The sequence below is a fragment of the Ambystoma mexicanum genome, chromosome 5q, assembly GCF_040938575.1.
Source record: "Ambystoma mexicanum isolate Mex_15411 chromosome 5q, UKY_AmexF1_1, whole genome shotgun sequence".
NCBI classification, from domain to species: domain Eukaryota; kingdom Metazoa; phylum Chordata; class Amphibia; order Caudata; family Ambystomatidae; genus Ambystoma; species Ambystoma mexicanum.
The window spans coordinates 1072700862-1072717517 of NC_090933.1; the positions used below are offsets into that span (position 1 = coordinate 1072700862).

At 45.5% G+C, this 16656-nt stretch overlaps 1 protein-coding gene across 2 annotated transcripts in view; it reads left to right on the forward strand.

Moving 5' to 3' along the window:
- The window catches only part of TBC1D31 (TBC1 domain family member 31), a 1687314-nt gene that overhangs the window by 143893 nt on the left and 1526765 nt on the right, over positions 1–16656 (forward strand). For both annotated transcript variants that reach the window (XM_069621570.1, XM_069621571.1), the window contains exon 3: positions 7502–7617. In XM_069621570.1, the coding sequence (XP_069477671.1) occupies positions 7502–7617 (116 nt within the window). The remainder of the gene's footprint in view (positions 1–7501; positions 7618–16656) is intronic.

Consider the following 16656-nt stretch of genomic DNA (forward strand, 5'->3'; position numbering starts at 1 on the left):
GAGGGTAACCGGCACCATGTGGGTGCTAACTCAAGACACTCTGGTCGATCCCCATCTGAGAGAAACTACAGAAAGCACCAGGCCATAGAGAGCCAGTGGAATAGGTCAAACTGGTCATACTTAGGGTCACGCAAATCCCCTGTACAATCGAACAACTTTGATCTGCAAACTAGGAGAAAACAAGGGACGTGAATCCTGCATTGAGAGGAAGGGAAGTGAATCCTGCATCGAGAGAAAACAAAGGAAGTGAATCCTGTAACACTTGAGAGTAAAGTGAATAGGAAGTCAAGAATGGTCAGCATCCAGAAGAGTGGGACCCAGGGATGAACCCAGCCCCCCGGCATATCAGGCTGGAGCCAGGTCACGGCCACCTAGTCGGCCCCTAAGGGACTCTCCATCTCCCCAGACACCTACTTGGACTCAGACTTGGCACCTTTGGCACCAAGCTCACACACAGTCCTGAGATCCACTTAGTATTGGACTTGCAATGTATTATGGGGCAGTGGATGCCCCCATGTAATTCAGTTCCTTGAAATGGATGAGCGGTCTAGTGTTTCGGGTGTGGCTCAGCCCAGGGATACCTGGGATACCTACAGACTATTTAAACCACACCCGGCCTGAGAAACATGCTTTGCGTTTCTCTGCACCTGCAGCGTGATACTCACCGTGCTCCGATCTCCTGAAGAGGCCCACTTCTTTCTTCAGCGCCAGCGCACCTGCAAGAATAAGAACTTTGTTGCCAATACTCACCTCGAAGAGCATCCAACTTCTGTCCAGCTCTTCCCAGTCTTGCGGATTCCTACGGCAGAGTCATCTCCATCTCGGCACGCCGCGCCCTACCAAAGGGGAGAAGAACAGAAGAAAGGATGTTAGTAAGCATTCTGCAATACTTGGCTCTCTCGAATTTGCAAATAGTTTAATCCTTACCTGAACTCCCGTCGATCGGACAACTTCTGCTCCGGAGCATCCCGCCGATCTGAAAAAGGGGAAAAGACACATCAGGTTAGCGCAAAACATTTAAGAGGCGCCGCACATCGCGCTTTCTCACCGCAGCTCATCTCCTCTGCTCGCTTTCATGCTGGGTTACTGCGGCACCTAAAAGGACACAGAAAAGACAAACATTGGTTAGTGCTAAGGAAGCCAATAAGCATCACGCTACGCATTCCTACTTACTTCAGCAGCGCATCACCATCCTCAAGACCTTGATCACCTAAGGAAAGAAAGACACAGTAAGAAAGGGACTAGAGCCATCAGAACTTTTGTAAGACTCATTCCAATTACCGGTCGGGCTGAAGCCGCAGCAAGCCCCGTCTGCCGGGCACGTGCCAGTGAAGCAACTAGGCACCCTCCAGCCCGCATCACCCAACGCACCCCTGCATCGAAGGCAGGACGGAGAGCGCCCCACTTCAAAAAACAAGATGAGGAGAGGTCCGGGGGGAAGGTTGGGACCCAGGGAAGAAAAGGGGGCCAGACAAGCAAGACCAATAGGGAATTAACCTCTGATAATACTGTGTTTCAGGCCCAGTGCTTGGTTGAGCAAGTCCAGGGAAGGGTTCGAAGTGGTTGGAAGTCTTACCGGCTGAGTGGCGTCCCCGTGAACTTTAGTTTTTTGTTAACTAAACATGCCAGGTCCGCAAAGGCAAGAGACTTTCAAGCGAGAAAAGACTTAGCCATTGATGGTCCTGCCAACTGCCATTGGAACTGTCGTCTCGTGCTGGAGAGGCCCAAGACTGTACTGTGCTCCAAGCTCTCATCTTACCCTGTGATCAAAACATGGGGAAGAGAGACCTAGGCTACTGCATCCTGACATATTATTTAAGAACACTTCTTTCTTTCTTGAGAACTATCCCACAACCCTTTTTGTATTCATTGTGGGGTTGGCAATAGGTTTCTTAGTATAGGCCCTTTTTATTTTGACACAAGGCCACTAGGACTGCCTTATTTTTCGTTTGATGGTCGACGCTGGCTCCTAGCTTAGATTTAGGTGTAGAATAGGCTTTTTTCCACCCTGCATAAATAATTAATTGTTCAATAAACACCCTTGAACTGTGATCACTTGTCGTTCTTACTTGTTGTCACCATGAGTTCTTCACACCCCATCTGTGTGCCTCATCCCGGCGGGTGTCACTCTCTCCTTCTTTTTCTCTGTTGTCTCTTTTCCCACCTCTGGGATCTTCTGTTGCAGGAACTTGGTCCAGCCCTCGCCTTTATGCCAAGTATGCTAATATACACAATAACTTTCGGTGAACACCCTTACACCTAGGTCAACGCTGTTAAAACAAGGCAAACAACACTTACTACCACCCGCGCGCGTCCCTAAACTAAACAATAAAATGCCACCCGTCTCCCCCAAATGATGCGACTATACAATAGCAGAGGCTACGTTCAACTCTCTCCTAAAGGGGTCCACCTCTTACTACGCACCTCTCCTGCTCTAACGCAGGTAACCCCACACCTACTCCTTATGGGATGGCACATACAAAAATGTATGACTACTATGGCCGATCGTCCCCCCACCTTGAGAATACTTCTTTAACGCCATAAAATGCAATCCCTTCACCTCCATAGGCATGCAACCACGATGAAGCTCTTGTTTGCACGGTTAAACTGGCGTGTCCTAAGAGATCCTTGAGTCCCTTTGGCACCTAGCCACACGTGCAGTCTCACTGCTCCCTCTGAGCACAGGCAGCGCTCGGGACAAGGCAGACCTGTGTGAACCCGGCGTCTGCAGGGCATCCTCTGTGTTGCGCATGGATCAGGTCTGCGGTCGCCGGACCCACGCCCCCAGGGAGGGCAGCCGGAATACCCTCAGTTGACTGAGAACACAGTGGGTCTCGCTGGGGCTTCAAAGATTTAGTAGGGGTCCTTCAGGACTTACCACCAATAGTCCAAAAAGGAGCGCACACCTGGCAAGAAGTAACGCTGTTTATTACATCCGGACAAGTACAAATCAACTAGCACAGTGGAATAGAAGTGATTGGTGAGAGCTAACAAACTGGCTCACAAGGTTTATATCACTAATACAATGTTTGTGCAATTGGAAATAGTTGCGCCTCAGTTGCATTTTATCGGTTCCCAAGAAGCTTACTGGTTAAGTTACGTCATACCCGTATAGCAAGACATACATTAGTTAGACATGATCGGAGCAAAAAGACCTACCCCCTTTTAGCCCATCACCTCCCTGTGTGGCGCCACATTGCTTCCTGCTCCTCCCCGCAAACACTAAGCAATTAGTAATGACATAATTGTGCTGACCTCCAGATCTTTATTAATCTGCCATTGGTCAGCACCAGAAAAGAAGCAACACGAGACACCCTGAACTGGTGGGAAGGGAGACATTCACACTGCACCGGAAAGATGGTAACCTTCGCAAACACTGTTGTGGACACTGAGTGCTTGTTACTTTCCAGGGACACCAAAACGTACCGTGTGGTTGGCTCTTCTTGGAGTGCCCCACCATTCCACATCCTCGTTCTCATACCCGCTGGCCAAGGGTTTATTTGAAACCGCCTTAGTGCCATGCGAGTACCTCTCTGGGTAAGGTTGATTTCCACAGCTCCCACAAGCAGCCGTGTGACTGGCTCGTCAGTCTTCGTTATATCACTTGGTGCTGTTCCCAGCGACTGTGGTCTGTTTGAGACGAGCAGCCTGACTTCAGCATCCTCCCCTCCCTCTGCCGTGGTCCATAGACCATGTGTGTAAAGCATGCCTATGAGGTGTAGCCCACCTGTGGTGCCTCTATGAAGAGTGCTTACCTGTTGTTTCGCCTTTCTCACATTTGTGCAGCTACTTCCATTGTGTCAATGGTGTGTTATATGCAAAGTGTCCCCCTCTACATCTAACACTTGGGGCTGGCTTCAGCTCCATGTGGCCCCCTTGTTTCCTCCCTAGAGGGTGTCCCAGTCCATCCCCCATATTCCTGCAATTGTTAGCTGCGCCCTCCTCTCTGGTGCTGAATCAGCACCTTCTTTATAGCATAATGGTCAGGAGCATTAGAACTGCGAGATCCTTGCCATGGAAGTGATGGTGTTGTCCACTTCTGAGACCATAGGGATGCCCCTGGTAGGCTGGAGGATAGTCTAGTTCATGACAGGAGCTTTGTGTTACAGAGACACTAGCCTGCACATCGACAATTTGGGAAGTACATGCAGTGGCCATCTTGGAGGGCTTAAGTAAATCATAACATGTCTGGGAAGCGAATTGAGGAGGAAGGAAGGGACTCTGTACAACATTGGATCGCGCAGCAGAAGTCCCAGAACGACTGGATGCTAGTAAGCATCTTGATCATGATGGCCTGACTTGTGGGAAAATGCCCAAACCCACAGAATAGAGGAAACGGTAAAAGCTGGCGAGACTACACTTGAGGACATTTCTAGAAGAGTAGTAAAATCAGAGAAGAACATTGATCACCTGAAATACTTGGTCACTGAACTTGGATAATAAACCCAAGAACATTGCTTCAAATCTGGAAGGTGTGGACCACTTTGAGACGTGCATAGTTGAAAACATCAAATTGGATAGTAAACCCGAGGTGTTGGAGAATGGGAGAATGTACATAAGGTTGTGCTGCTAAAGGTGCTTGCTGTGTCTTATGAAAAACTCATGAGCATGCTGGGTGAGGTCCTAGAGTGCTTAATTGGATCTACATCAGGGGCTGGGACACAAAGGATTGTCTTGAAGAGTCCATGCTCGTGAGGCGCCGTGGGTAGTACTTTAATGAATGTATTACAGTCGGCATATCTGAGGGAAAAGGTGATGCATGCTGCCATTTTTTAACAGTCCTAGTGAAGTCCTTAATTGATGTACTTTTTGAACATGTGTCTCGGGTCACTTTATGAGAAGATGGTCTTTATGAATCTTAAGAGAGGTGCATGATGCAGGAGTTGTAGCATTGGTGAGCGTTTAGGTCTGCTTGAAGGTGGAAAACCAAGGGAAGAGGTTGTTCTTGAGAGGCAGGAATGTCTTTTGTCAAAGTCTTGAATTTGGGTAATGTCTTATCTAGTTGCTTGGTGCATTCTTAATATTGGCTGTTTGTCCCCGTCTTGTGGGGTGCAATGCGCATGAACCTGAAGTTGGTAAGTGTTGACTTCTATGGGGCACGCAAGGGACAATGTTTGAGGGCCGGGTTACCCATTGTAGTTTGATGGTTTGATGGTTTGGGGTTTCTTTGAGGGTCATTGCTGGCATTCTCTCCCCATATATTTGGATTCTTTTGGTCCTCTGAGTTACGGAATGTGGTTTCAAGGAGGAGGTTTGTTTCTAAATGTTAAAGGATAACAAGTCTGTTGTGGTTTGAAATTATTAGACCTTTGTTGTTAGTTTATCGGCGAAGTGTGGCATTTTATTTTAAATAATCTAATGTTACAGGATTCAAACGATAAATAAACAAAAATAAACTTGTCCTGCAGTCCAGGCACACAAACCAAAAAAACCATAGACCTAGTGATATATTCTGTAGCCACCTAAGCAACAGTTCCACTCAATATCAGCACAAATCCTCATAAGGGGGCTCCCACATACCTCTAACTTGGATTGCCAGACTGAAATGAAGGACAGATACTCCTAAGGAACCCTCCCAGTTAAAAAATGAACGTTTTTTTGGGGTTCCTTCATCATGTTGTAACCTAGTCCTGAGGAAAGCGGTCTAATGGTGGGAACACCGATGAAACTAGTAGATTATACATGCAGTCTGAATTAGTGGACCATGGGCATTGCTTATGAGGAATCTGCCTTCTTTTCGGTGGACATGCTGTTTGGTTGGCTATAGTGTATAGCCTCTTTCTAGACTGGATAGGAGCAATTGGAGAGAGCAAAATAAAACCCTGAAATAACCAGTTTATAAATACCAAATTATAAATACCCAGATTGCTAAGTGTATATTGCAGGATAGGGTGATCCAATAATGACAAATACTGCAGAAAGATCAAGTAAAAGGAATTGGCCAGGATGTGAATGCCAATCTGAGGTGAGAGAATTGGTGCCCGAAAAGAGAGCAGTTTAGGTGGATTGTAAATGATAGTATTTCGATTGAAGTGCAGCAAGGAGTGCAAAGGAAATAAGAAAAGGGGAAGGTTGTTAATAGGTAATACGTTTGAGTAGTTTAGAAAGAAATGTCAATTGCGAGATAGGGGGGAGGTTTGAGGGAGTAGACGTGATCAAGGGGAGAGCTTTTCTAAAAGCGGAACAATGACGGCATTTCTGACAGTTAAGAAAAGCACCAATCGAAAGATGCTGAAAAGAGCAAAAGCTGAGACAATAGTGCTGTTTGGCGGACTGAAATGTAAAGAGTGTGGGAAGCGGGTTAGAAGGTGCGGGGGTGCATACAAGAACGAGGAGTAGAGTTGCTAGAAGAACGGGGGCCATCAATCTTAATGATAAAAACCGAATGCTTTAAGAGTGAAGTAGAAGGATGAAGGTAGGGTGGAGTTAGAAGCATATTTATAATAGAGCACAACCAACATGGGTAGAACGAAAAGGTGAAGAGGAGTGTTTAAATGTAGTATTTTTCCTGTTTGTGTAGTCTACGTGTGTGGGAGGGCATGTCTGAAATTCCGTAAATGCTGTACCCCAGAGTGCTTTGCTGTACATGTTAGAATGTGCACATATAATGCAAGAGACCAACATATGGAATTGTTGAGCAGAAGCGTAAAGCAGACCCTGGATGTCTGGCATCATCCCGTGAGCACGAGTTCTCTCTAAGCAACTTAAAGCAAGTTGTACATCTGAATTACACATGTAGAGCATACTCACACCCCTTTGTCCATTATGTATGACATATTGTGGATTAAATGATTTCTACATTTATATGGCATAAGAGGCGACCACTTGTACAGATGATGGGAATATCTAAGCCCATGGTGCAACTACCAAGGCCTGGGCAATAGACACTGTATAAAGTGTTCTATGATGCATGATGGAATTAAGGCATATGGTTAGAGTCCCTGCCAAACAGTATGGCAATAACTTTAAAAGCTTTTTTATGAACATATTATGGCAATGTAACCGAGGTTTTGGTGCATTTTATGATACTACCTCGGCATAAAATGGAGATACTTCGAATGTAGATACTGTTTATAACTGTGGGTGTTAGTTAAATGTCCGTTATATAAACGTGTTAGCGGGCGATATGATGGCACTACTACCTGTATAGATGTCATTTTGACACTGCAAAGCCAAAATCACTCATTATACAACACTCCAACCATAAATCTTTCAGGTCATAAAATTGTACCTATATAAATCATGCACACGTACAGACGCACACATGCACGTACAATCGCAACCTATGTCCTATGCACTATTCAGTACAACACACTTACACCAAAGATCCAGACCTATTCGGTTTGTCAGTGTTTTATATGAAGCTTCTTCTCAATCTACTAATAATAAAATGATGCCTATGCTATAGATTTTTGAAAAAATTGCTGGTTGCTCTTATGATGTCAGAATAATGTGATCGTCAAAGTGTTTTATGACTGATTATTATTATTTTTTTTAACAGATTTGAACTGGTGCAGCGTACCCTGCAGGCTTGCACTGCATTGTCCTTCAATCTTCGGCGAAAGGCGGAATATCTTGTGGCACTAGCTGATTATTCAGTTAAATGTTTTGATACAGGTATGAGTGCTGCATTGAAGGTTATGCAGTAGTTAAAACATGATTTTAGGTGGATTTCGATTAACCAGGGTGCCTACTGACGGGATTAAAGACTATGCCTGAATAGTTGCTAAATGTCCCAGATGTTGCTTAGCATGTTATGTTAGGTTATGACCATCTAGTAAGCCGACATGCACCTGCAAATGGGTTTCTTTGTGCTTGGAACCCATGCTTCCTTGGCCCTGTCTCAAGCATCCCCTGTTTCTTTATGACCCTCGAAATTGTGCGCGTTGATTAGAGTAATATGAAATGTGGAGCAATGGAATATTAGTGTCTTTCAATTTCGGTTTTAAGAGATCTTGTCTCCTGATGGCAGATGCCTTTGCGCGCGCTCCAGAAACTGTTTCTATAAGATAACCCCCAGATTTATATCTGTAAGTCAGAATTTCACACTCCGTTTCAAAAATCTCAGGTTGTGTAGTAATTAGTATTTGAATATATGGTAAACTTTTCACCATAGCGCGAGTGTGGAAGTTGTTATAATGAAGAACGTTATTAACATCAGTAGGTTTTCTAAAGATGATATGATATATGCCCCAGGATAGATAGTTTTGAAACCATTGTCTACAAGACTGAGATCAACATCGATGTTGAAATCAGACCTGCAGATGATGGTTTCAACACCACAATCTTTAGAACGTTAATAATGTTTTGCAGAGAATGTTTTTTAAACTGTGAAATTCTGACAGACTGATATAAAGCCACTGCTTTCTCTCTCGCCGTGCCCACTCCACCCTCGTGTGTCCTACCTGCCTTCTTTCATTTACTACAGAATCTAGATCTTGTACATGTGCCCCACTATTCACCTCACCCTGCTTCTTTGGAAGGCTCACTGTAAAACACCCTCTTTCCGTTTGCCTCTCCCTTTTAAAAAATGTCAGTTCTCCCTAAGCTACTTTATTACTTAATGAATATTCCAATTTGGCCTAAAAGCGCATTCGTCACCAACCTCCAGTCCTTAGCTGTGGGGTATCTGTGGCGTTCCGGGTCGGCCAGGTTGAGGTGGAAACAGATGGTGGAACCCTAGGATCGCGGTGGAATAGCGGCTCCGGATTATGAATTGTACTTTCTGGTGGCACAATCACATTTTGCCTACTACTGGTACAACTCCTAGTATACTGTAGTGCATCTGCCGCTTGAAAGCTACAGCACGGCTCCACTTAATTTAAGATCGTTCATTTTGAGTGACGCATATATTGATTCTTGTACCTTCGATACGGGGAGGACCACAGTGAATGCATGGTCTAGGCTGTTCCGTAGGTTGGATATTCTGATTCACTATAGCGGGGGATCTGCACTGTGGAACTTTCCGGATACAGCCCCCACTTCTGACTCGGATATCTGTTCTGCATGGGACATTAGTAATGAGGGACATGTTCCCCGAGGTGCCCTTTGCTTCATTGGAGGATTTTATGGATACATTGGGTAACTCACCCATACTGATGGTGCAATACTTTCGCATGAGGGCGGCGTTCAGGAAGAAATGGCTGGCTTTTCCCTGGGAGCTTGAAACACATCCATGCATAGAGGTAGTCGTGGCAGTTGGCAAATACAGCAGGTGTGTCTCTAGATTATACAATTATACAAAACACTATACTCTGGTGAATCGAGCTCTTCTAAAATGAGAGAGGGACCTGGGGCAAGATTTTTCGAATGTGCGGTGGAGGACATGTTGCCTCCTAACCAGGGAGGTTTCCCTTTGCGCAAGGTATAGCTGATCCAATTTAAGATCCCGAATAGACTGCATTATACCCCAGTTAAGATGGCAAAATGTACGGTGGCCAACAAGGACTGCCCTAAATTGTGTGCTTGCACTGTTAAAATAGGTTCTAGGGAACATTAGCAATGTCTCAATCATAATTCATAGATTCTTCAACACAGCGTTTGTTGTTGCCAAAAAATGTGTATTGAGGCATTGAAAACCCAAAACGGGCCCAACTCAAACTGAATGTTTGAAAAACCGAATATACACAAACAAGAGGGAAGACACTTCCATTTCCACTATTACTATGCTCTGTAGGTCTTAAGGTATTTGGGACCAATTTCAAACAAATGTTGTCTATCGATGTGTAAAGTATATTGGAGTGGTGGAGTCTGTGGCTTGGAAGGACCAAATGTTTATCAGTCGGAATGTAACTGTTGGATGTCTTGCTTTATGTTGTAACTGCTAAGATCTGAATGCCTACTGGATAATGTTTAAGGAATTGTACACAATCTATTATTGTTCTCTTCCAAAATTCTCCTTTCTCACAAATAATTTGGATTCCTAACACCCCAAACTCTCAGTGATGTCGATCACCAAACCCTGGCTTTCTCCACTATGATGCCACTACCATGCAGCCCTTCACTCCAGCCTTACCTCCTTCTCTCAGTTGTATCATCTCTCAAAAAAAGATCGTGGTGTTGGTCTCATAGTCAACCAGGACATACCATTGGTTCCAACTCCCATCTCTAATTTTACTCCCTTCTTTTGAGCACATTTCAGTCTAACTCTTTCCCCCCACTTACTATCCTCATTATCTACTGTCCACCGGACACCCTCAATCTCGACTTCTCTGATCTTGACTGCTTACACAAAAAAGTCCCCAGTTGATGTCTCTGCGTCTTAATGGATGAACTCGATCTCTGCAGTGTAACTAATGCCCAATATCTTGACACCATTCTCTCTGAAAATTCACTAGTCAGCCTACATAAACTTCCAGCCAACAACCAAGGCAACCTTCTTGGTCCCATGGTCTCCCCCCCCCCCACAATTGACCCCTCTTCCTCTGCACACTTTTTCTCTTCACCATCGCTGTTCCTTCACCACACTTCTATCCCACCCCATTTATTACCAAACGTAAATTCAAGCTCGACTCCAATGTCCCCTACCTCAACATCTCAATCCTCTCCTCCACTTGCGTACTTCATTGAAGTTGCCTTTACAGAATGTTACTATCCCTTGAATTATCATTACCCCTTTCTCCTCCTTCTTCCCCTTTGTGGCAACAAGGAATGAAGAGACTGACCAAGTGGTGCCACGGTGGTTGCTAAAGATTTATTTTTTAAAGAAAAACAAACCTAACTGTCCTTAACTCTAATGGATTTCTCTACCTTAACTAAAGAAACTCGGGTGCTCGTTAGGAAGTCAGCGTAAACCCAGATCAAAAAGTGCACCATCCCAGTCAAAAAGCTCCTATGATATCCCTGTCGCTACAATAAATCGTAATAAAGTTTTGCTTCAACTTCATGATGTAGGACAAGGGCGCACAACTGGTTTTCGCAGAGGGTCGAAAATACCTTTTGAAGCTGCATACAGTGGGCTGGACTACTAACGTGTGGCTTGGAGCGGGAGAGGGGATCACACTGCATGAGGAAGGGGGCGAAGCAAGGAAAATGAAATAGAAAAAGCATCCTGGTCATGACGACAGGGACCTTAAAGAATAAGCACTTTGACGAGGAAGAACAGGACTCCCCGCCCTCCCCCCTTCTCTCTCTCTCTGTCTCTGTCTGTCTCTCGCCTCTTTCGCTCTGTTTCTATTTCTCTCTTTTTATGTCTTTCTATCTCTTCCCTTCCTCTCTCCCTATGTTACTATTTCTGTCTTTCTCTCCCCTCTTCCTCTCTACCAATGTTACTATCTCTCCACTTTCTCTCACTCCCTGTTAATATTTCTCCCTCTTTCTGTCTTTCTTTCACTCCCCTACTCCTTTCTTCCTCTCTACCTCCCAACATAACCATTTGTCTGTGTTGCTCTCCCTGCTTTCCTCTCTTCCTCTCTCTCTGTATGTTACTATTGCTGTCTCTTTCTATCTCTCCCTTCTCTTCTTTCTACCACCTGCTCACTCTCTCGTATATATCTGGCTTTCTTATCCTCGATCTTCCCTCTCTCACACGCTTCTCCTTAACTCTCCCTATCTCTTTGTTGTCCGTTTCTTTATCTAACTCCCACACTCTCTCCACTCTCACTTTATCACCCTTTCTCTCTCCTCCCTCTCTCACACACACATTGCTATGCCGAGAGGGTCAGGGAGCATTTTGCTTGAAGGGCAGGGGTGCGGCTCTGCCACCCCCTGTAAGCAACACTCCAGGAGCTTGCTCCCCCCTTCCTCTCGGTGCCACCTGCACCCCCCTTGCAGTCCTCAGTTTTCTCTGCATGTTCTCCTGCAAAATAGGTTTGTGCAACAAATTAAATTAATGGAGCGCAAATAAGCTATTATTTATGCCCAAGGAACAAAGAAATGCTGTCCCAAGGCCTCATTACAAGTGTGGTGGCCTGAAAATAAGGATGCCGGTAGCAACGTACCAGCACCCTTTCCGGACTGACACACTACAAGTCTGCCTGCAGGGGCTGTTGTGCTCGGCAGGACTGACCTGCCGGGTGCAACGGTCCCGGTAGGCAGACTTGTCACGGAAGCACCGGCACCCTTGCAACGGTGCCGGTACTTCCGTGTCCCCACTCCCGAATGGGGACCAACATTTTCCGGCGCATGACTTCCTGATCTGCCGGGACATGTAAGTGTTAAGAGTCCAACTGCTACTGGCGGGTTACTGCCGGACTCGTAACAAGGCCCTATGTATCGGTTAGCCACTGATTACCATGTGCCAAAAATGACTTTGGAACTTAAACAAAGATCTGTCGTCAGAGTAAAGGTCTTTTATCAGTACAGAAAGGAACGGCGCCTGTGCCTTTCAAATGAAAAGGGCCTCAGGGGGGCCCCAAGCAACTGCACCAATATTGAGCCCTCTCTGACCTGTGTTGGGATACATGGTTTGAATAAAGAGAAGCTGAAGTTGAAAGCCAGGTCCTTCCTGGTCACCCTGGTCATCATGCTTATGATGTTATTCATATGTACGATCATGAAAAGCATTGTTTCACTGTTGCCTGTGTTGCATGAGGACTTGAGGATTTGTGTTTTTGTTTGTGTTTCTTTGGTTGGATGGTCGGCCACTTCTATCATAAGTGCCATACACTCAAACGTACAGCTAGTGAATGCATTTCCTTTGCAGTGTGCCTTTGTTCAACTTCATTGATTGTCTTGGCGAGGTGAGCCGGGTAGTTTAGTGGTAATACCTTGGTTCATGAAAGGGGAAGTTTGGTGACCGTGAGACTTACATAAACGTGCTGCACATTACGGCAATTGGGCTGTAAATACATGAATACAATATAGATACATAATGAACAGTAATTTTCCATCGGGATAGGATAGGCTGGGCAACTAGGAGGGCTAAAAGGGCATTCCAAAGTGTCCATTCACATGATAAGTGGAGTGTAAGCCCCGTCTTTAATAGTTATAACGATTAAATAGCCTTGTTGACAGGGGTAGAGCAGTACTCAAGCTGCGTTGCCTGAGCCTATCCTGCTGTCACTTCCATTGGAGAAAACAGAAGTGTCACCTCATTGCCTTTCAACACTGGTTCCTCCACGTCAGCCACTTGCTTACAAAGAAGGATGAATTGCTACTCGGCTGGCATTCAGTGTTTCAGCTCCTTCTTTGTAAACCGGTGTCTGACAGCTGACTCACTTTCTTGTGGTAATTGGCAGCTATTAACCTTATCTTTATTTCCATTATAATGTATGCCCCCCCCCCGGGGTGCCTCAGACTGCTTTCCGTTCTAAGCAAAGTAGGTGGGTCATACATTATAATGGAGATAAAGATGAGGTTAATAGGTGAACTCAGCTATGGTCACGGGCAAACAGTTTACTTATGTAATGCAATGCGGATACATCTTGATGTGGGCCATATCTCATTACAAAAGTAAACACTTGCCGGGCCGCAATGCGCCGTATCGAGGGCCCCATTTGGCCCGCAGGCAGTATGTTGGGCACCCCAGATATAGGAGAATGACTCCCTTCTTCTGCATGTCAAGTTTCCAGGTTTTCTCAAAATAAAAGTTCCAGCTTCTTATGACCCACAACAACAAACAAAAAAAAGTTCTTCATGGTTCTCACTGGGCTAAGAGAATGGCTTCCTTCTGCTAGCTGATTCCCCAGAGTACCATACTGCTCTCAACAAACCTTGCAGTTTTTTCAATGGCTTCGCAATTCACCTTGCTGTCTTTATAATCTTTGGTTGGCCCCTGCTGGGACCGTGAAAGTGCTCCCTGAGTTCCTCTTGACTCTCCAGCGCCACACTTTTGAGGAGCTGGCCAGCGAACTGTGGTGCAAAGTGATTCACTACTTTCTTGGTTTCTTCACCTTTACAGTCTCAAGTATTTGCAATTTCGTCAGACGTTGCCAGGTTAATATCTAAAAGAAAGGCCTTGATTCCCAGCTTTTCTTTTTTTTAAAAAGAGAATAGAACGTTTGAAGAGTCACCGACTTTCGTCACTTCTCCCCAGAGTTGTGGCTTTCCGTGAGGCTAGGGAGGTGAGGCCGCTACCCAATAGCCCTCCTAGGGGGTGGTAAAATGCGGGAGGACCTCATGGCGAGGGACTCCTCTCTTGGGGACAAGGACATTGATCTAGAGAAAGGCCTCTCGAAACCCCATCCGAAAAGGGTAACAATAACATCAAATCCCTCTGGGGTTAAAAGTTTAAGTCCCATGAGTAAATTCACTCACCCTCTCATCCTTGAGGCCCCATAACCTGTCAAATCTATGGAGGGCTATGCTAAAAATGTCATTGTATGCTATTGTGATCTCCTGTTCTCTTACGTAGTAATTACTAATAAAAGGGCTGAAGCAGACCTAGTAACTGATGCTAACCCTCCTTTCAACAGGAAGATGAATAGTAGAGGATTCGCACCAATCGCATTTCTGTAAAATGGAGAAGATACCAGGATGAAGAAGATCACCAGAGACATGAGGATTTCATACTCTTAAAGTACTGGTACGAGTTGACACTGAGGCGGCGTGAAGATTGTACCATTAACAGAGAAAAGAGACTTGTACAATTTGCATGGGAGGAACTGGATACAATTTGTAAAAAGGAACAAGGGACTATTAGATGTGTCAAGCCTGGCTGCAGAGCCGAACACAGCTGTCGGAGGAAGTAGGTGTAGTAGATTTCCAATGCGGGAGGAACAAATCCTGCTGGCAGTCAGTGGGAGGAAGACACAGAGATGGCCGGCGAGCTGATGTGTGAGTTCTCCGTTGGGTCTGGTGGTTCAGACACAAGCATACAACCGAGAGAGTTAATCAAGCTGGTTTGTACACGGAGATACTGTGCTCCAGAACCTGAAACTGGGAGAGAAGCTCGAAAAGCTGATGGAGCCGGTCTCGAACCCAGGAAGCCCAGGTGACGTACCAAAACCCCAGAGAAGGTATGGGGTGGTACGGGAGACCCGGAGCAGAAGAAAGAGCAGGCGGGAGAGACACTCAAACAGCTTTCCCTCAGCCCACTGGGAGTGAATAAACTATTGGGCCTAGCCAGTGTCAGTTGTGCCTCCAGTATCATCTTCCTCGTGTCATTGGCAGACAGAAATGTACTGACCACCAGGGAAGGGTTAGGGACCCTACCCCGAACACAAGAACAGTCACGTACCCTAACGAGAGTACCAAAAGGGTCTGGGACCATAAGAGTGATAAAGAGAGCTTCAGAGAATATCTTCCTCGGCTCAGTGATAACAAGGAAACCACTGGCCACCAGAGAAGGATTTTGGACCCCAACAAGATTTAGCACTTTGCTAAGAACAGACGAGAGTGGAAAAGGCCACGGCAAGCTGAAAGCAGTGAGGAAGAACTATGCCAAACTTACAGGAGAAGGGAGTCATTCTCCTGATACTGAAATAGGAGGTATGATAAAAACACCAGGGGAAGGGAGTCATTCCCCATGGCCTTTTTATGAACTTAACCAAACACTAGGAGAACAGAGCCATTCTGCTAGTTCCGACCTAGGAGTTAGGTTAAAAATGCCAGGAGAAGGGAGTGATTCCCCCTGGCTTTGTTGTGAACTGTACCAAGTAATACCAGGAGAAGGGAGGCATTCTCTAGGTACCGGGCTGAATGTTGAGCTGGAGACACCAGGGGAAAGGAGTGATTCCCCCTATTTTCTTATTGGAAACTGTATAGCTCTACACCAGGAGAAGGAGCCATTCTCCTGGGTGTAATTTGCATAAAGACTGGGTGAAACACATAAGCCAGGGGAAGTTACAGCCTTTCTGCTGTAAGAGAACATTCTTTTGGGAAATGTTGAAGAAGCAGGAGAAAGGGAGCCATTTTCCTGAAGAAGGAACTTTGTTAGTTATCCTTTAGTTGTAGTGCGAGGGTTAGAGTAGGATTTTGACACAGGATGGTGGATGTTTAATTTGATGCACATTCTGACAGACCATTTAGTATTAGTTTCGAGACAGGGAAACCCCTTTTAGATATGGGGACAGCTAGGTTTTCAATCCGTCAAATAAAAGTCTATAACCAAAATCTTGCCATCTGTGTTTCAGCTTCCTTCTTTGACATCCTTGCAAACGACAAAGACAATGATAATGGTTTTCTTCTCATTTCAAAAGGGAGTGTTGACTCCGGGAGTTGAAAGGACTAGACTCTTGACAGGAATCTGGTGTTAACCAATCACATGCTTGGAATAGCCTGTTGAGAGGGCTTCATTGGGTTTTGCTCCGAAGACCAACTCTAGATGATTCTGGGGTGTGCGCAGGATGGCTTCTATTTCCCATGTGTTTTCGGATGTTACGTCTTTGTCAATGATTGCCCCCCCACAGTCCCCTCAAGGACTCTGTTCTTGCCAATGATGCTCCAGAAAACCCCTGCAAGGGTTTTCGGTTCCTTTGGCGGAGTTTGAGAAGATAGCCTCTCGAATAACGTTTCAGACAGTTGGGGTTGGAGTTTTAAAGATGGACTCAATTCACAACTGCTGAGGTGAGTGTTCTTTCTCTGTTAGTTAACTGTTCTTTATGCTCAATTGCTGTTGCCTGTTTTCCAAGGCTCTTACCTTTCCCTCGGGTCTCTCCCCAACTTTTAACAGCTCCTGCTACCTGGGTTTGGAGTCTGGATGCTTCACCGATTCTGCCTGGGATCTTGTGACGATATGTGGGTTTTCTCTTGTTGTATCCTTGTTTCCTGGGCCCT